The sequence below is a fragment of the Halichondria panicea genome, chromosome 12, assembly GCF_963675165.1.
Source record: "Halichondria panicea chromosome 12, odHalPani1.1, whole genome shotgun sequence".
NCBI classification, from domain to species: domain Eukaryota; kingdom Metazoa; phylum Porifera; class Demospongiae; order Suberitida; family Halichondriidae; genus Halichondria; species Halichondria panicea.
Genome location: NC_087388.1, coordinates 5,129,222 through 5,148,442, shown reverse-complemented (window position 1 = coordinate 5,148,442; position 19,221 = coordinate 5,129,222). Strand labels below are relative to the sequence as shown.

The 19,221-nt window shown below is 41.2% G+C and overlaps 3 protein-coding genes across 3 annotated transcripts; all 3 read right to left on the bottom strand.

Moving 5' to 3' along the window:
- Nucleotides 1-288: 288 nt before the first annotated feature.
- LOC135345280 (scavenger receptor cysteine-rich type 1 protein M130-like) lies at nucleotides 289-1,787 on the bottom strand. Its single transcript, XM_064542702.1, has 3 exons — nucleotides 1,353-1,787; nucleotides 1,033-1,172; nucleotides 289-918 (listed from the first exon to the last, which is right to left on the bottom strand). The coding sequence occupies exons 1-3, from the start codon at nucleotides 1,628-1,630 to the stop codon at nucleotides 425-427; spliced, it is 912 nt and encodes a 303-aa protein (XP_064398772.1). The 5' UTR covers nucleotides 1,631-1,787; the 3' UTR covers nucleotides 289-424.
- Nucleotides 1,788-7,666: 5,879 nt separating this feature from the next.
- LOC135345254 (uncharacterized) lies at nucleotides 7,667-12,883 on the bottom strand. Its single transcript, XM_064542664.1, has 14 exons — nucleotides 12,741-12,883; nucleotides 12,329-12,475; nucleotides 11,815-11,985; nucleotides 11,275-11,385; nucleotides 11,005-11,148; nucleotides 10,663-10,773; nucleotides 10,386-10,466; nucleotides 10,053-10,163; nucleotides 9,771-9,881; nucleotides 9,552-9,656; nucleotides 9,262-9,342; nucleotides 8,775-8,923; nucleotides 8,402-8,552; nucleotides 7,667-7,869 (listed from the first exon to the last, which is right to left on the bottom strand). The coding sequence occupies exons 1-14, from the start codon at nucleotides 12,777-12,779 to the stop codon at nucleotides 7,828-7,830; spliced, it is 1,554 nt and encodes a 517-aa protein (XP_064398734.1). The 5' UTR covers nucleotides 12,780-12,883; the 3' UTR covers nucleotides 7,667-7,827.
- A 60-nt stretch (nucleotides 12,884-12,943) lies between these two features.
- LOC135345227 (prestin-like) lies at nucleotides 12,944-19,156 on the bottom strand. The gene is made up of 18 exons (XM_064542619.1): nucleotides 18,932-19,156; nucleotides 18,542-18,732; nucleotides 18,234-18,429; nucleotides 17,923-18,033; nucleotides 17,525-17,724; nucleotides 17,135-17,314; nucleotides 16,713-16,880; nucleotides 16,527-16,624; nucleotides 16,091-16,235; nucleotides 15,705-15,896; nucleotides 15,538-15,633; nucleotides 15,096-15,296; nucleotides 14,652-14,810; nucleotides 14,301-14,386; nucleotides 14,000-14,132; nucleotides 13,478-13,645; nucleotides 13,288-13,389; nucleotides 12,944-13,121 (listed from the first exon to the last, which is right to left on the bottom strand). Exons 1-18 carry the CDS (start codon nucleotides 19,071-19,073, stop codon nucleotides 13,041-13,043), a joined length of 2,649 nt encoding a protein of 882 aa, XP_064398689.1. The 5' UTR covers nucleotides 19,074-19,156; the 3' UTR covers nucleotides 12,944-13,040.
- Between the last annotated feature and the right edge of the window lie 65 nt (nucleotides 19,157-19,221).

The window sequence follows — 19,221 nt, the reverse complement described above, 5'->3', positions numbered from 1 at the left end:
GATTTTGAAGGATGTGAGTATATGAATGGCATCATCCTGTGGGCATTGAACTTAATAGAGTGTCTGTGGTATCTTGGAACCACCTTTAATATCTTATTCATCCTGTTGTGCAATCCCTTCACCCTTTAATTACTATAAAGTCACTGATACTATAATTATATACGAGTATTATGCATAATTATTATGCATGCATGTTCACAATATTTGATGTGATTGTTGTCAAGACTTCATTTTTCAGTCTCTGCAATAACAGTCAGTCATAACACAGCTAATAATTATATAATATAGCCTTAGCATTCGATCTAATTGGAAGTAAAAGAGAGAAGACAATTAAACAATGAAACAGCAACTACAGCAGATATATACTAATATGCTATTTCATGCACTATCAGTCTTTGCATGTGCTGAAAAAGTTTTTTATTTTCTACTTGTGTGGTGGGCAGTCCCCATACTTAGTTCGGATATGCTGGAGGGGCTTCTCCACCAGACAAGTATGGTGCAGGTGGAGGTTGTCCAGTGGGGTGCTGAGCAGGAGGTGGTTGTTCAGTGGGATAGGGGGCTGGTGGTTGCTGAGGATAGGATGTGTGGTACTGGGGGTCAGCATATTGTCCAGTCGGGTATAGGCAGCCACTGGTTGCATATTTTGAGGGGAGGCTTGTGGGGAATAGGGAGGAGTTTGGTCCATGGGTTGCTGCATGGGATAGGCTGTATTTTGTGTATTTGACGCAGTGACGACTACAGTTGTCGATGCAGCATTATCGATTAGGGGAGTACTGCGTGGGTAGCGAGCCAGACGATGTCTTCTCCTTGCAAAACCATAAAGCAAGACGACACACACAACTATGATTATGATGACAGGAAGAGTCAGTCCAATGGTGATGCCAGAGATGTTGGATGATGAACTTGATGAAATGAATGCTGTATATATAATTATATCAGCGTTGATAATGATGTATATACCTGCTGTGTATTTCAGATAGCTGTAACACTTTGTATTCGCTAACAACTTAATATACTACTATTGACTCTTACTTGGAGTACAGTACAAGGCCACATCTTCTGAATGGGAGCAAGTTCCGACGCTAAAATAACAATCGATCAATCTGCTCTCAGTTCCAACGCAACCAAGTTCGTCCAGCCATATCGGAGTGGTTGATGAAGGTTGAGAAAAACTGTAATGTTAAGGGGGAAACAATTATTACACAAAGCTGAATCTGTATAAATTATAGAAAATAGAGTTCGATGTGAAACTTGCATGGTACAAACTGTAAACTAAAGTATTTTACTTTCTAGATGATTCGATAGCAAGTTACTTTATTAGATTATTTTCTGATGAGCTTATACACACTCACCCTAGCCTTCCAACTGTTGCGAATTCAATGTAGGTTGAGAACCCTAGTTGACGACAAGCCACGCTTGCATCATATACGCCGAAGCTGTCATCACACACTGTCCCCCATTGTCCACTGTAATAGACCTCCAGTCTGCCAGAGAAGCCTCCTGTTCGGCCTGAGTTGTCTACCAGCCTCAGGTCTCCAATTAATTGTCCTGTAATAATATGCAGATACGAACAATTTGAAGAATGCAACCAACCAACACTGAATATCTTTGCACTATAGACTACATTCATAATGATAAGCAGGTAGAATCAGAGATGAAGAGAGAGGGATATAAAACTTGATGACGTGTACATACAATCCATGTTGCCCAAAATGGGCGTGGCACATTGTCTTTACTGCAAGTTCTATGTAAAATCATGTAAAATACTTTGTGGGACTGTATCTCTGGACTTGCTGCTACATAATTATAGAACAAAGTTGATATTAAATGCAAGAGTGGACCTTTGGGAAGTGCAACAGCTCCTCAGCTAAGAGCCAAGAGACAGCTTGTTCGATCACTTCAACTTTTTTTTTCGAAAGGCTGTGAGGTGGCCTTATCTTAAGAGGCGTATACGTTGTGACCGATTGACTCTCCACTGCTTTCATGCTTCCTGTTTCCACCGCAGCTAATTTTAGTAACTCTCACATTGCAAATGTTTTTACAGGCTACTATACTAGCTACTCCCCTCCCTCTTTTTGAGCAGCAGTATGTGGATAGATCATAGATACTATAAATTACATGTAAATGTAATTTATAGTATCTATGGGTAGATGCATGGGCGTGGCCCACCTCCAAAAGAAAGGAGGGCGGATTTCCAGGCTCTACTGCAAGATTTTTGCAGTTGAGTACAAATCCACATAAATTATAGGCCTAAAACCCGTTCTCCTTTCTTTTGGAAGGCAGGCCACGTTCATCTAGTAAGTGGATAGAACTTGGTGGAAATTCAAAAGAGAAGACACGCATTACTGAAAATGAGTTCCTTTATTAATAATTTGTGAGTTTAAAATAAATAACAAAAAACAACTCCAACCACTAACCACTTATCAATGTGCCACTTAGATCGCTGCACAAGTAGCTAATGTGTAATTTGCCAGACGATAATATATCGGCTGGTCCACAAGACTATTTATACACCTCGCATGCTGTATTACAGTGCACATGTGCATAAATTCGAGGATGTGGGTATATATGAAGAATGCATGTGGGTGATTTTGAAGGATGTGAGTATATGAATGGCATCATCCTGTGGGCATTGAACTTAATAATTAATGTATCTGTGGTATCTGGCTTTAATATCTTAATTCTATTCATCCTGTTGTGCAATCTCTTCTCGCACCCTTTACGATACTGATACGATAATGTGTTATGCATTGCTATATTTCGTTCACAATGTTTGATGTGATTGTTGCCATGACAAGACTTTATTTTCAACCCCATGACGTATATAATTCTGTCTCGTTGCAATAACAAGTCAGTCATAACACAGCTTATATATAATAAACAGCCTTAGCATTCGATCTGATTATGACTGAGAGCCTTCACATGCATGGATATAGCTCCACTATACCGGGACTACACAGACGTATATATATAGCTATAGTGAGCCGGTATATATGTTAAGTTGCTGTCAATAATTATAGCTATGCAATATACATGTACATGTACACAGAATGATAGTATGCGCATAAATGTCAAAATCAATTTACAGTATTTAAAGGGAGAGGACAATTTGCTATCACTAGCTATATATATCAAGTCACAATTTGTGTTAAAGTCTACTTACACGATTGCATGGCAGTTCCCATACTTAGTTCGGATATGCTGGAGGGGCTTCTCCGCCAAACAAGTATGGTGCAGGGGGAGGTGGTCCAGTGGAGTACTGAGCAGGAGGTGGTTGTCCAATGGAGTACTGAGCAGGTGGTCGTTGTCCAGTGGGGTACTGAGCAGGGGGTTGCTTTCCAGGAGCTGGGGGTTGCTGAGCTGGGGGTTGTCCTCCAGGAGGATAAGGGGCAGGGGGTTGCTGAGGATAGGATGTGTGGTACTGGGGGTCAGCATATTGTCCAGTCGGGTAGGCAGCCACTGGTTGCATATTTTGAGTGGGGGTTTGTGGGGAATAGGAAGGAGTTTGGTCTATGGGTGTATCTTGTGTATTTGACGCAGTTATTAGGGGAGTCGTGCGTGGGTAGCGAGCCAGGCGACGCCTTCTACTCGTTAAAACACAGACCAAGACGACAATCACAACTATGATGATTACGATAGGAATAGTAACTCCAATACCGATAATCGTTATTGGCGAGAAACCTACATAAAATCAGTCGATAAGTATGATTTGAAACACATAATAGAGTATAATTATGTCATAAAAGGTCTCAGCCATGCATGTACATTAATTGATACTATTATACTATTGGCTCTTACTTTCAGTGCAGATATATCTTCTGAATGACCGCAATCTTCAACTCCGATAGTGTTAGCAGGGCAATTATGTCAGTGCTGGATGGTTGAGTCAGCTATACTATACACAAGTGTGTATAATGGGTATTTTTTGTCTCCACAGTACAATGTCAGTGGTACATCAATCCTGGGCCCCGATAGTACATTCTACAGTCAGCCAGTGACATCTGTTCTACTTCAGTTGTCATGGCAGGAAGGACTGAACTACATCACAGCAGCCACTGAAGACACTGTGAGTATAATGCTTGTATTATCCTATACCCTATCAACCTCTCCCCACTGTAGGTGTTCCAAGTACCCATAGAGGAGTGCTCTCAGCGTATAGACTGTACCAGTTGTACCAATGACCTCAACCCGCTGTGTGGGTGGTGTGTGGTGGAGAACAAGTGCTCTCGTCAGACGCAGTGTCAAAACTCCAGTATTTCTAGTAGATGGACACAGGACAATGTCAACTGTTTACTGCTACTGTGGAGCCTATGCAACTTGTGCTTGACCCTGAGATTCTTGCTAACGAGGTAAGGCTTGTGTATAAGTTGTGTCTGAGATCATATAAACTGACCCCACAGCTCACAGTTACCCTGACCTCTCCCGGCCTACCTAACCCCCTTCCTGGAGAGAGCTTCTACTGTCATCTGGCCGACGGTGAAGGACGTTTTCCACCAATCATAGTACCAGCTGTTGAGGTCACCCCGGGAACAGTGTTCAGTTGTGATATTGAAGGACTGGTACCTGACTATCCTGGAATGACTGCAACCATCAACCTGGGATTTCAGAGCTCTCTGCCATTTGATATCACCAACCAAGCACTCACCATCTACAGGTGCTCAGCAGGAGAAAGATATGCACCCATAATTCAATATTCATCGTACAAAATTAAATTAAAGTATTCAATTTCAGGACACCTAATTTAGGTTCCTAACTAAGCACATGATTAGTAACTCCCCCGTGACAGATTGTCATCGTTAGAGTTATAGATCTAGCGCTTTGGTTTTTCAAAATTGGCTTTCTTTCCATTCTAAAGTTGTAAGGATTGCCTCGGGCTCAACAGTCCGTGTGGATGGTGTAACCTCAACAAGCAGTGCAGTGGAACTTCACTGCCGAGTGCCCCCTGTTAGACACGCCCCCCTCTGGTGTGTATACTCAACCAGTGAGGGTGGCCCAGGACCTTCGACTGACTACCAGGAACCTCATCGCCCCAGTAAGTCGCATGACATCTGTACGTGACTTTTTCCATGGTTTCCCTCTCCATAGACTGATGGCTTTGAGTACTATTGTGTCGTGGATGGAGTTAGTCTGACAGCTCAGTATGAGAGCGAGAGCTCGATCCATCCTGTGTACAGTGGGCAGTGGGCAAGTGAGTGTTTTTTTTTTTATATAATAATTCTGCAAAATGCATGGATACACTAGTAGCATATTACGCTAACCTAATGTGTGCCCTGTATATATTACTTACAATAGCGAGTACAAATTAAAAATAAAGACTAATATTATACTAATGCAAGTGACAGAGTACATTTCTCTTAAATGACAAAATTGATGTACTTTCCTGCAGCTCCAGTGGTAATTCATTCCACACAGATATTGCTTTTGGGAAAAAAGAGTTCGCATATGCATTTGTTCTGCAAATTGGTCTTTCAAACTGTATATTTTTTGTGCTTCTTAGATTGAGAGGGCATACTCTTCTTTCCAGTGGTGAATCAGGGAATTTAAAGTTACCATTTATTACCTGGTAAAGGTATGATAGCTTCAGGTACAATCTTCTTGTAGAAAGGGACGGTAGGTCCACAGTATCTAATAGGGAGTCGTAGTCCATATTTTAAGGGCAAACTTTTGTACTTTTTCTATTTTGTGAGAATTTGTTTTTTGGTGTGGATCCCAAACAGGGGCAGCATATTCCAGTTTTGATCTCACAAGGGAGATGTAGAGTTGTCTTAAACATTCTAGTGATGAGTGGCCATAGAACTGTCGGTAAATTATACCAACCTGCTTGCAGGAATTTCTGCACATTTCTTCTATGTGTTTTGACCATGAGAGGTCGTGAGAGATCCACACGCCAAGGTACTTGTAGTGGTCAACTTTAAGTAGGGGACGTCCACTGATATTGAGACACATGTTGGGAAGTGGTGGGCTGAATTTTCTTGATATAGTCATGTATTTACACTTGCTTTGGTTAAACAAGAGTACATTTCTTTCAGACCATGCTTGGAGTTGATCAATATCTCCTTGCAATTTTATATAATCTTCAGGAGATTGAATAGGATGGTAAAGAAGAAGATCATCAGCATAGAGCAAGAGACTTCCTTCATTTTGATGTAGATCGATGTCATTTATATAGATTAGGAAAAGAAGAGGTCCCAGCACCGAACCCTGGGGAACTCCTGACACAACCTCCGAGATATTTGATGACTTTCCATTTATTATGAGGTAGCTTGCTACCCAAGATACCAGGTGGGGATCTAGGTTCAGATTGGTTAGCTTACTCATCAATATCGAGTGAGGAACCTTGTCAAATGCTTTTTTGAAATAATAAAAAAAAAAATAAAAAAAAATAAAATAAAAAAAGACTAAATGAGGGTGCACTCATTCTGCATGCAAACTCAAAAAGTGCACCCTCATTTAGTCTTTTTTTATTTTTTTTTTTTTTATTTTTTTTTTTATTATTTCAAAAAAGCATTTGACAAGGTTCCTCACTCGATATTGATGAGTAAGCTAACCAATCTGAACCTAGATCCCCACCTGGTATCTTGGGTAGCAAGCTAGAATGAGTTCATACCAAATATCCGGATTGTTTCTAGTATATCTCACTAAGAGCTTTCTTTTGATACCAATATAGCTTTCTAAAACTTGGTATTGGAGGCAGCGTATTCAAAACTATTGTTAAGGTAAGTTGTATTTGGTCACAGTTAACGCACATACCAAGATAGTAACCATGGTAATAATGTTATCAGATGAAAGGTATTCCTGTTTACAATACATTTTGTGAAAAATAATGTGTAATTGACGAGATTTTTTACAAAAAATTGTAGTTTTTAATAGTATATACACGTTTTCTTCAATTTCAAGAAAAAAACAGCCTTAACCTACCTGAGTCAGCACCTGCGGTGCTTTCATTATTAATTTGTTTAATTCTACTTTGCTTGGTGTGCATGGGTACTGCCAGCCACACCTGTAACCAAGGTCATGTTCTGGTTGGGATGGCACTAGGACTTGCTAGCAGAGGGACTGCTACTATAGGAACATGGAGCGGAAGTGACCCAATTAACATGTGAGCTAGAAATAAAGTGTTACTAGTAAATATTATCTTACAAGCATTATAGTGCACCTATAGAGACCAAAGACACCACTGAGTTCACTGGACCAGAGAGCTACGTATTCAAGATGATACAGCCTTCGTTCAACGTAAGTCACAATCGACATAACAAAAAGTGTATGTACAAAGACACTACTATAACAATGAACTGCGTCAGTTAAATAGGACTACATTAGGTGCTGCATTAGTCGAACACAAACTAGTCTACTAAATACTAGTCCAATAATATTCTTTCTTCAGAACTCTATGGAAGCCTATACTTTTCTTATATATAGCTACATGGCATTATGATTTTGCAAATATGCAGTCTGACTTGTAAATTAATTCACATGCAGTAAGAAGCTTTGCCTAATGAATATCTTATATGGGGTATAATATAATTATATTGATGCAATGTTAATAAGCTATAGGAGGGGATCGAATTTTATACAACTACTATAAATAGTGTAACAAACTTTTACTTTGTGAAACGATATTCACAATGTCGGTCTCACGGCTCACTATGTACATGTAGATATCAAATAATTCACTGTACAATTTATATTCTTTCAACAGTATATTACATGTACATGTTCAAAGAATTCAAGATACAGCCATAATTATTACTTCACTGACTTGTATTACAAAAAGCCACTGATACCACAAACAAACAATTAATTAGCTGTTTATTACAACTGAATGTCTTATACTAGTCCACTAATCAGCTTCTTCATGGAAGGACACACCTACACGGGAGAGAGATGTGGAGGATCAGTTTACGGGATCTATAAAGACATGACACAGTGTGAAATGGGAGACAAATGAGGGAATTGTAAATCAACTTCTTTAGTTTCGACAAAATATTACAGAGTAATGTTCATGTAAGCTGAAAAGAAATCATAAACTTGGGGCTTCCATATAAAAAAATTATGATTGTAGAAGGCCTCAGGTTATATTATACAATACAGACTGAGCCTATACAGTGCACTCATAACACCATTCATTCATACACTTTTGTTTGGAGTGTGTTTCAGGATCCCTCTAAATTAAACGCCTTACAGTGGAGAGAATAATGAACATGTTGAGAGAGACATGCATTTGTTTTTTTGGAGACTCAGAGGATGTGTTTTTATATAGTAGGTTTAAAAATTACTAAAGAAGAAGTCACGGAGAGATATGTTCCAATCTTTCTACTCTTGAACGCCGTATAGGCACCTGATTATTAATTATAGACTACATTGTACAGTACATACATGTGTGTAGTGTACTATTGCAAACCTTTCCAGTGGTGGTGTGGGTGGGGGCGAAAACGCTGACAGCTGCAAAGCCAAAGGTGACGTCCACCACATCAAAGCCGGCCTGTCTCAGAAGAGATGAAGCAATAGCCGACCGATAGCCAGACACACAGTACGCTATGTACTTCTGGCTCCTATAAAACGATAACAGTATTATCATTATGGTCTGAATTTATAACAGTTTAATTAAAGCTGCAATTTTACGGTATTAGTATAAAAACTAAGTCAAGTCTCAACTCAATCAAAGCACATAGAGATCAACCAATAACAGGACACTTTCAATACATGTAGGTTCCAAAATGTCCGCATTTTATTAAAATAGAGGACCTGTATTTTAATTACAGTTAAACACTCACTTGTCCAGGCTATTCTGGAGTGTCCTGAGTTTGGCGAGAGGTAGGTTGAGTGCCCCCCTGACCTTGTTACCCCCATACTCCCCCTCTGTACGCACATCAATAATTTGGTACCCCTTGGAGACGTACGAGTCCAGAGGGGGGCCGGATTTCTATATACAATCAAAGGATTGCAATTATTGCTGATAATAGCAGTTAAGGTTTTAGTGATGGTACTCATAATACTGTAATATCTGTCTATTGCAGTCACTCTTGTGCAGTAGCTGTAATAAAGAGGTGGTTTACTAACACAGGCTGCTAAATTCAACTGTTTACAATGACCTGATTATATAAAATGTAGGGTGACTACAATAAACGAATGATTCACACAACTGTCCCTTTAAATTTCACACAAGGACGTACTGTACATGTGTACACAATGAATAGGGATGGCTGATAAGAAGGTACATTTGTGCACGTACACTGAAACTATGACATACTATGATCTCACCAGATCAACACTGCAGTGCTTCTCCACGGGTAGCCCCGCCTCCTTGTATGCACCGAATCCACCACAAAGAATACCCTTGATCTGGGAGAGGGAAGATCATAATAGAAAAATTTGGAAAAAAACAGTACTGCATGCATGGCTATTACATAAAACGTATTACGCTAAACTGATACACATATAAACACCACGTGTTCATTGTGTGACCTTAGCAAATCCTATAGAAACCATTAAGGAGGCCTATTATAGGTATGTTTACAGCTCTAACCACTCAACCATACACACACCCTCACATAGCTAGTGTATCCGATTCTGGACAGCCTCTGCAGAGCCTCGCTCTCTTTACCAAGTGAGTTGACGATAAGGAGGGGAGTATCATTGGAAATCAAGGTACCAACCTGCGGGAGAGAGATGGTAATTAAAGTTGCATGCATCGTTAAACTAACAGTGACTGTATTATAGAGGGTGGTCTGCTAATACAGGTCAAAACATAATTATGCTTTCTGCCTCACCCAGATGGCAAAGTTCCCGTCCTCGACCCCCACGATGGTTCCAGCCCCCTCGGCCACACCCAGGGAGAAGTTGATCGACCCGGGAATATGACCACTGTTGAAGTCAACTTGCTGTGAAAAAAATGATGGGAACAAAGACTTCGGTAATGTACAGCCTAGGAAACATAACAAGCTTGATTTATTATATGTATATAGTTTGTGGGGACCAGTAAAAGGTTTCGATGTGGCTGTATAGTGTATGTATGTATAGTTATGTATGGTGTACATGAGATGGTGTCTTACAGGTCGCGTGTCCAAGATGGTGGTGGTTCCAGAGTCGACTAGCTGCTTGAAGTCAGCTGGTGATAGGTGAGGGATGTGAGCGAGCTCCTCCAAGAGAGGGGGTGCTCCAGTCTGTGTGAGGGGTCGGTTATATATAGTGTGTATATATGGATACATCTATGGTCATTGTAATGTGCTGATAGCTAAGTTCTTATAAATGTACAATAATTTTATTATACACATGTTGTGTAAACATCGACACAGTTTTACAGATGTATATATATACACCATCAAAATATGCAGGTGTACAGTGAATATATACATACAGTATGCATGTGAAAAGTGAATACATACCAAGTTCATTTGCACGTCATGTAGGAAGTAGCCTGGGGCCACTGGCTGTCCCTCGATTAGGAAAGCCACAAATTCCGACTCCTAGAGAAACAGAGAGAGCTAGGGGGATAGACTCATAACTCACTCAATATCACTAGCTTGCTTCTCATGCAAGCTTGTAACTTAATCCCCTCCAAATAATACATTAGTTGCTCAAGTTTTCTATCATAACAACGAAATGCAATTCTAACAAGCTCATTTTAGCTCCATAGAATATACATACAGCTAGACAACTAACCTTGTCGAATGAGAGAGCTGGATTAGTTGCTTTCTCATCTCCAATGGTGGAATAGAGTTTGTTGCTGAGGTTCTTGCCACAGGGGGACCCAGCACCGTGGGCAGGAAACACCTGTACAGTAGAGATGAGTAACCATGCAAGGGGTAATTTACGTATGTATACTAAGTCTTTAGACGACGATGGTCCTATTTCAACGGTATACTGATTTTCTGGTAGCTCTAAGACTTTCACGAAATCAAAGAAAGTTTAGGAGAAAATGCTATGGCTACTAAACATCAAATCAAATGTATTTATTTAGTCACATGCTACAAGAGGGGGCCAATCAGTCGCACCATAGCTCACCTTGACATGGTCTGGCAGAGTCTTGATCTTGTTGGTGAGTGATTTGAACATGAACTGAGCCATCTCTTCAGCCGTACGACCTATTGACCCCACCAGGTCCGGACGCCCACACGAGCCAATGAACAAGGTGTCACCTGTGAATGCCTGTGACGATGGGGGCAGTTACAAGATACAAGATAAGGATGGAGAGGTAAGGCGATCACACTCTCTGGCAAATACGTTATTTTTAGGTATCAGTTGTTTTCTTCCACTGGGTGATGTGTTGTGTACCTGTATTGGTGTACTGTTGGTATTGTCGGTGAGCAGGTAGACGACAGACTCGGGGGTGTGGCCAGGAGTGTGGAGGACACGCACTGAGTAGCGGCCAGTGAAGGGGATCACCTGTGGGGCCATGCCGGGGGTCAGGGTGCATCATGGGCGTTATGATTCACTAGCAGTATAAATAATGATTATTGTAAAACGTATGTAAAGTGTAATATGAAATTGATTCGTCTACGTGGGAAAAGTGCACCTGTATTAATGCAGATCAGGTAAGTAGTGATGCACAAGGGTCTATACAATAACTAATTTGTTGTATTACTTTACTTTAGTGCCAATATTGCACTGTATACACTGTATAGTCAATAAACAACAGTATCAGTTACACAGACTATAGCTATAACCCGTACAAAAGCTTGTAAACATAATTATTTGAAATTGTATACCACATTTCATAGTTATACGATCTTATTTTAACAGCCACCACTCAACCCCCACCCACTCCACACCTCACACGTACCTCCCCCACCCACTCCACACCCTTACACATACCTCCCCATCTTGCACTTGGTGTATCTCAAACTTAGTCCTCTCCTTAGCTGTGGGCCCGAAATAAATGGGTGCTCCAGTTCTTTGCGAGAGCTCGTAGTGACCGGACACAAAGTCAGCGTGGAAGTGAGTCTCCAAGATACCGGTCAGTTTGAGTCCCTCCTTCTGAAACTCCTGTGTGTGTGGGGGGGGTTATCAGTCGGACATCGGACATTTATTACCTCAGAAGTTTGAGCCAAATTGTTAAAATAACGTAAAATACACAAGGGAATCAATACGATTATGAAATTCATAGCTCTGCATTGCTGCAATACTATTAGTGTAGTGACAGTGGTCACACAACAAATACTTTCAGCCACAGAAAACGCAGCGTAAAAGCACTATAAAAACAACAGGCAGCAATTGCAAGATCACTTCTAGGTATAGAGCATCCATGTAGCTACACATTTAGCTGACTCAACAATAAATCAGACAGCCTCGACTACCAACACAGACCGTCTCCTCTCCCCCCTCATACCTGAAGATAAGCGTCCACGTCCCTACGAGGGTCCACAATGAGAGCCTTATCCTCGTGTTGTATGAGGTAGGTGGCCTGGGCCAGACACTCCAGGTAGTAGATGCTCACTTTGAGGTCATCATCAGCTATCACAGTCTTGAGACCAATCTGGGAGCCGGGGAGGGGGTGAATACCATGGATGCAACCATCCATATTATGGACCATACACCAGTTGCTAAGAGTTGAGTATAGTACACGTACATGTATAAGATAGATGTGGCAAGCTATACATAATCTTCCTGGAAGCTTATAGATGGAAGTTACACTAAGCTGTATCTTCATGACTGATAGGTAACTCCTACTATTATTATAGGGCAACAAGCTTGAGACAAGTAGTTATAGTTATAGCTAGCTAGCAACATTTGTGACTCACTGGCAGTACTTCAAGCTCTCCTGTTGGCTCAGCCATCATATAATGTAGCTAGGAACTAGCTGCAAAAGTCTTCTTTGCAATTTGGCAGAGAGTAGTTTATTAAGGTCAAATCAGAATCTTAGCACACACCCAGCACACACCCTCACGCTCCTCCACGCATGCGCAGAGCCAACCAGCCACACCCCCAAACTCTGCAAAACACACAAAAAACAACCCAAAAGTTATATGCACTGTCAGAGATGCACTATATAAATAGATAAACTGCCTCACTGACATAAAAAACTAAAAAAGCTAAAAAGATCATAGTTCAGTCTCCGTTTCTTTTCTCTCCCTAACGGTGTGTCTAACGGAGTGAGACCTCCCACGATGGTCGAGTTCAATCTGGGGGGGGAGGTATAAAGAAGTTAGGCGTGCTTTCAGAGATGAGTTTAAGACTTTTAGCTCTCTATATACAACATGTACGAATGCATAATACATACACTGTATCTTGTGTTAAGATATGAATTATGACAACAATTATATTATGATTTCCTACTTAACCACTTACGGGTTTAGTGTCGATGAGACTGGGTCGTGCCGTATAGAGCAGCTGTCTCTCAAGGTTTGTTGCCAAGGAGATGTCCTGCTCATCTGTCTGCTCCAACTCAGGCTATTACATTGAAAGAAAATAAACTTGTGCTAAACGATGCATGGACACAAAATACAAAGATACACATTACAAATAATATTATACTCACCACTCTGTTTCCATCACGAGCGTATTTGACAGCTGTTGCGACGGAGGGGAACAGTCTCTCGCTGCTGAACCTGTTGAAGAAGCCGTGGTTCTTGAGTGCCACACACACTGGGGTGGTGGGTGCAGAGAGGAGTACCTGCACACCACACGAGTCGTACTCCCTCACCATCTGAAGAGGGGCGGGCAGGCAAGGAGTTACACGCTTTTGTGACTGAGCTTTCAAAAACGTCTTAGTTTATTATATAGATGGTTTAAAATATAAACACTTCACATTCTATACTATGTACCATAATTATACATAATGGAATGAAGTGGAGGTATCAGTCGATCAGAATTATGAGCAGTAGAAAGTTGTCACATTAGGTACCCTTATCAATCTTGTTTGTGTGCAAACATTTAGAGTATACATTCCATAATTGTAATATCTTACGTGACAAAGGTCAAAAAGCCAAGTTTTCGATTCTGATCGACACAATAGGCAACTTCACAATATAAAACATTGTACTCACTGTGATATACTCACCTGTTCCAGGATGTTGGCTCCCATGGAGTCCACGAACACAATGGGTGCACAGTCTATGACTATAGTGTGGTAGGGGAACTCATCCTCTTCACTATCAGTACTGGACAGCAGAGACTGCTTGCTCTCTTCAAATCTGCACAGGGAGGGGGAGGGAGGGAAGGGAACAATGGTTGCCTATAGAGAACGTACTATTATAACAACATCTGTACTAGGATATAAACCTGCTTGAGGAAGGGAAGGGGAGGCAATGCGGCCAGTCCAATGCACATTGTAGATAGAGCTAAAGTGATTTACTCTGTACCTGATATAGTGACTTGAATCTTCATCATCCATTTGACTGATGATTGATCGTTCTGAGACTTGGCTCCGACTGCAACACTTGCACAGCTGTAGGTTTGGACATTATGTAGTAATTAAGAAAATAATGTTTATAGACAAATTCTGCTTTATCAACTCAATTATTAAAATAATGGCCATAAATTATTTCCAGGAACATTTCTGCTAGATGAGCGATTCAACAGTTTTGGGGCGATAGCTAATTGCATCTTTACTTATAATTATAGACTTAATTAGCTAAAATTCTCATGGCAACCACTGATTTAGTTTACAAAATGTTGTGAAGTTTTTTACCAATCCAACACCCTCCAATTACCTTCAAACAGCCCTGCTGAATGCACCCCTGCTTCGGGTCACTGAGTTCACTGGGGTTGATCGTAGTCTCGAGGTAGAGTCGAGATCTGAACACTCCAGAGTTGGCAAAGTAGAGGGGGGCGTTGAACTGGAATATGTAGATCTTGGGAATACGATATACCTGTGTGTGTGTGTGCATGTGTGAACATCCATGTGTGCATAGATAAGCAAATTGAGCAACTAAAGTACTAGAGAGAATATAGCTGATACAAAGAGGACTTTAAAAGTATAATCATATTATTTTAGTACAATGATAAATCAAGTGAACGACGTAGGTATATACAAAAATTATGCATAGCTATTCCACTACAAGTGTCTTGATGAATAAATGCTCATTCTCTGTACTTTGTTAGACACTCTAGACCACTACAAATGAAAATCAAAAATCCATCCACCCAACACAAACCTTCAGCTCTTCTTCATCGAAATCATCGTTGGCCAGTTTTTCCTCCGGAGGGTAATACCACGCCCCTGTCTCACCAAGTTGAGGGGAGTAAGGTAAGATGGTCCGTACGATAATCACCAGGAGACTGAACAACACCCCCAGGCCCAGACCAAGGTCCAAACCAATAACAAGGGTCGCCACAAACACCACTATCCAAACCAACTAAAGGAGGTGGAAGGGAAAGGGTAAAAATGTTTACCTGTGAGGTCTATATAATTATACATAGTTTTTTTTAGGGAGATTAACTTGATATATTATAGTGGTAGTATTATGTAGATGCATGCAGTACGGAGCGGTCTCTTGAGTGAGAATTGCTGCTAATACATACAACCATTATAGTAAATTCAGATAATTACTTGATGAGAGCCGCAATACAATTAAAGTCCAGTGCATATGTACTTACCATATCAGCCCAGGAGAGCTTGAAGTACTTGTAAATGTCCCGTACTTGTAGATAAAGTCCCTTTAGAGCTACGACCACAATAGCAGCAAGGGCAGCCTGCAAGATAGATTATGAATACTTAGCAATTATGTTTGGATCACACAGATATACTCTACACTAGCACTCACATTTGGCAGTCGCCCAAACAGTGAGCCAAGGAACTCTATAACGAGAAAGACGATCACTGACGATATAAATCCGACCATTTGTGTGTTGCCCCCAGTAGCATCTTGTAGCACAGTCCGACTCAGAGCACCAGCTGTCGGGAAACTGCCAAAGAAAGCTCCAACAAGATTCATTGAACCGTATGCCAGAAATTCCTATAGAGTGTGTCATGATATAATGTGTGTGGGGGGGGGTGAACTATATAGTAATAGAACGGACTATAGCTGAAAGAAAACGTTAATTCAATCAGCACAAATGGACTTCGATACCCACCAACGTACCTTTGTACATAGCTACAGACAAATGCAGATAGTCTACATTATAGATTATAGGCTATTCCAAAACTCACCTGGTCAGGATGGACAGTGTAGCTGTTCTTCTTGGCTAGTAGTTTGGCTTGAGAGATGTTGATGACAAAGCTGATTATCGCTATAACAAAGGCATCGGATATTATACTAGTCAGCAGATTCCCATTGGGCAGAGTCACTCCAAAACTGCAGAAAGAAAAGAAACAAGTTTTAATTTGTGGAGAGAATTGTGGAGACAGTTGTGATTCAAAGAGACAAAAGCATAAACGAAGACACTGTAAAGTTTAATTATTTATACCCTCTCCGACAACTCCGCCAGGCTGCAACCTAAAGAGACAATTAAAGCTAAAACAAAGAACCTTTGAAACCATCTACCGTTAATACAATATTAATATGCAGATGATACGGAATGTAATAGACTACCACACAGGGACTGACACACATTGGACAACGCAGTATAAGCATGCAATGACTCACCACAACCCTAATGGTATTCCTCCTAGGTTGTTGATGATTGGCAACTCGAACCTTTCATTGAGCATAGCACCATACGACACCCCAGTTGCCAGAATAACCTGCCGAACATAAAATGACATCCAAAACCAGTTTTTAGCTACCCATGCACATTTAACATTTCACTGATAAGAGTTTGTAAGGACTTACCACGACCAACTGTGCCGGAATATGAAGGGGGATAACTCTGACGTGCTTCCGTAGCAATGAGTTGATAAAATCTAGTCCTATTAGTATCAGGATGCAAACTATGGACGTGATGACAGCTGCCCAGTTCAACTGTCCCGTGAAAATCAGACGACTGTACGTAATCACCCTCTGAGTAGAGGTGTGGGGGGGAGTACAAATACAAAAACAAAAATTATTACAGAACTGAAATATGGATAATTTAAAGGGGACCACTCAATAAAATATTCGAGAAACATATGCATTATGCCCTAGCAGCGTAATTGAAAACGTCCTGCAACAGTAGATCAATACGTTACGAAGCATAGATACAGAAATTAAAGAGAGAGGGATCCACCCACGAGTATAATCATAGAGACAGCAACAGACAGAACCACTTAGCTCACCTGAGGAGTTGTAAAGAAAGGCATCCCAGCTGGCAGAGCTGCTTGCTCAGGGTTCAGCCCGAAGATGGCCGCCACTTGAGTGATGAAGATGGTAAAGGCTGCAGCAGCTGTGTAGCCACTGACAAGAGCATCGGAGAGAAAGAGGGTGATGAACCCAAACCTTAGTAGACTCATGACGATCTAGTAGTAGTGTGTGTGTCAAAGTAGCATTAACATTGTATAGTAATTGCATGTATGCACCTTTGTATTACAAAATTGCATTCTTAATCCATTATAATAGATCCTAATTGCAGAAACAGGGAGCAATTAAGTCAACTATGCTTAAAATTCCCTCAAAATATTCATCATCAACAAAGAGCTATATAATTATAGTCGTTCAATTCCTCTCACCATGAGTATTCCGACCATTAGACTAATGGTGACTGCAATCTCCACCCTCAAGCTATCACAGTCACTGAGTGCACACGGGTCATCAGTGCTGTTGTCCATCATGCCCTCCATAAGTGTGGAGTTGGTCATGCACTCAGGGAGGTCGTTAGTGAGGCGAGTGATAGCATTACCAACCATTAGCGCTACTACAGGGAATGTGCCTGTGTGGATAGAAGAGCAAATGATTTGAGCGATACATGTACCCATCTCTTAAGACCAACAGAAGGCATTATAATTTTATAGTCACCCGAGGGCATAATTATAATGATACATTGCTTCCTAAGAACTAGGAACCGCTACCATTCATTAGTGCAATCTTAATTTTTTTAATTGGAGAGAATTTGTGTTTGGAGTCTTACCCACTGAGATGTGTTTGGAGGTACCCAAGATCGAGTAGACAATGACGGGAACAAAGGACGAGTAGAGGCCATACACAGGGGGCAGGAAAGCCAGCAGTGCAAAACCAATACCTACAGTGGTGTTGGGTATACAAGGAAACTGTGTCATCATAGTTAGCGCAACAGTTAGTGAGAGTGGCATGTATGTGTGTGTTTAGCAGATAGAGTATACATTTCAACCAATTGTACACAATAACACATGCAACGATTATAGATACACTTATGCAAGGCAGTTTACAATTATACATACATTTACAAGCGTTTTATGATACCTTGGGGTATGTGAGTGACTCCTATAGTGATCCCAGCAATGAGGTCACCGATTATCTGCTTGGGTTTATATAGCCACAGCCAATGGAGGACGGGCAAGTGGACAAAGAGAAACCTTCGCCAACCGGCCGCAGTGCGAGGGGGGAGGAGGGAGTTGCGTATCGGCTGGGGGATGGTGTTCTCAAGACAGTTACGAACCTAGTGTGTTAGGTAGAGATGTATGAGTGTGTGTGTGGGGGGGAGGGGGGTTATATAAATGCTCTGCGAATAGAAACAATATAACACTGAAAAACATATGAAATAGCGATACCTTTGAGAGGCTATCTTTTTCGTTAATCTCTCTGAATATTGAATCGCCTCCCACAGTTCCCAAATGTGCCCCATCTACGGAGACATTACTGGGGGAGACACTGGTCGTGAAGGGGTTACCAAACGGAGCAGCACTCGCCTCGAATGCGGAGCTACTTGCAGTGAATTGTGCAGAGCGATCTAAACCACCACCTGAAAGAGATTCACAATGCTCATGCAATGGGATAACAAAGGCAATATTAGATCTAGTATATCTTTTTAGATCTTCGACTAGACTAGAATAGATCTTGGATTGCGACTAACAACAGCTTGCACATGCTGCTAACAGGACAACACTACAGCTCTCAACAACAAGCAGCAGCTAGACAAGTCACTATTGTAGTACATTGACCTGTGGACACTCTAGCTCCAACATTGTAGCGTTTCCTGGACGGTCTCTTTCTGTTCAGAGTGCTCAGAAACTCTTTCGCCCGCTCTGCCTTCTCTTCTTCATCTTCTGCAGTGAACTGATGGCTCTCTTCCAGCTCTGTCATGGCGATATCCCACACTGGCAGATCTAGCTAACATCCACCCCTACTGTACACTTTGAGGGCGTAAATAATAAACACTTTGATTTACCAGCCCCTCCCCCCAAATTCTTGCAGAAATTAGCTTGCTCCGGCTTCACAAGCCATCACAGCT

Coding starts and splice junctions, on each gene's coding strand:
- LOC135345280 (XM_064542702.1), bottom strand. CDS start 1,630: ATGAATGTAGTCTATAGTGCAAAGATATTCAGTGTTGGTTGGTTGCAT. Junction 1,173..1,352: donor GCAACAGTTGGAAGGCTAGG/GTGAGTGTGTAT, acceptor TTAACATTACAG/TTTTTCTCAACCTTCATCAA. Junction 919..1,032: donor GGCCTTGTACTGTACTCCAA/GTAAGAGTCAAT, acceptor TTATATATACAG/CATTCATTTCATCAAGTTCA.
- LOC135345227 (XM_064542619.1), bottom strand. CDS start 19,073: ATGACAGAGCTGGAAGAGAGCCATCAGTTCACTGCAGAAGATGAAGAA. Junction 18,430..18,541: donor AAAAAGATAGCCTCTCAAAG/GTATCGCTATTT, acceptor CTAACACACTAG/GTTCGTAACTGTCTTGAGAA. Junction 16,881..17,134: donor CTTTCTTTACAACTCCTCAG/GTGAGCTAAGTG, acceptor ACCTCTACTCAG/AGGGTGATTACGTACAGTCG.
- LOC135345254 (XM_064542664.1), bottom strand. CDS start 12,779: ATGATGGCTGAGCCAACAGGAGAGCTTGAAGTACTGCCA. Junction 10,164..10,385: donor ATGACGTGCAAATGAACTTG/GTATGTATTCAC, acceptor CCCCTCACACAG/ACTGGAGCACCCCCTCTCTT. Junction 9,343..9,551: donor GAATCGGATACACTAGCTAT/GTGAGGGTGTGT, acceptor TCCCTCTCCCAG/ATCAAGGGTATTCTTTGTGG.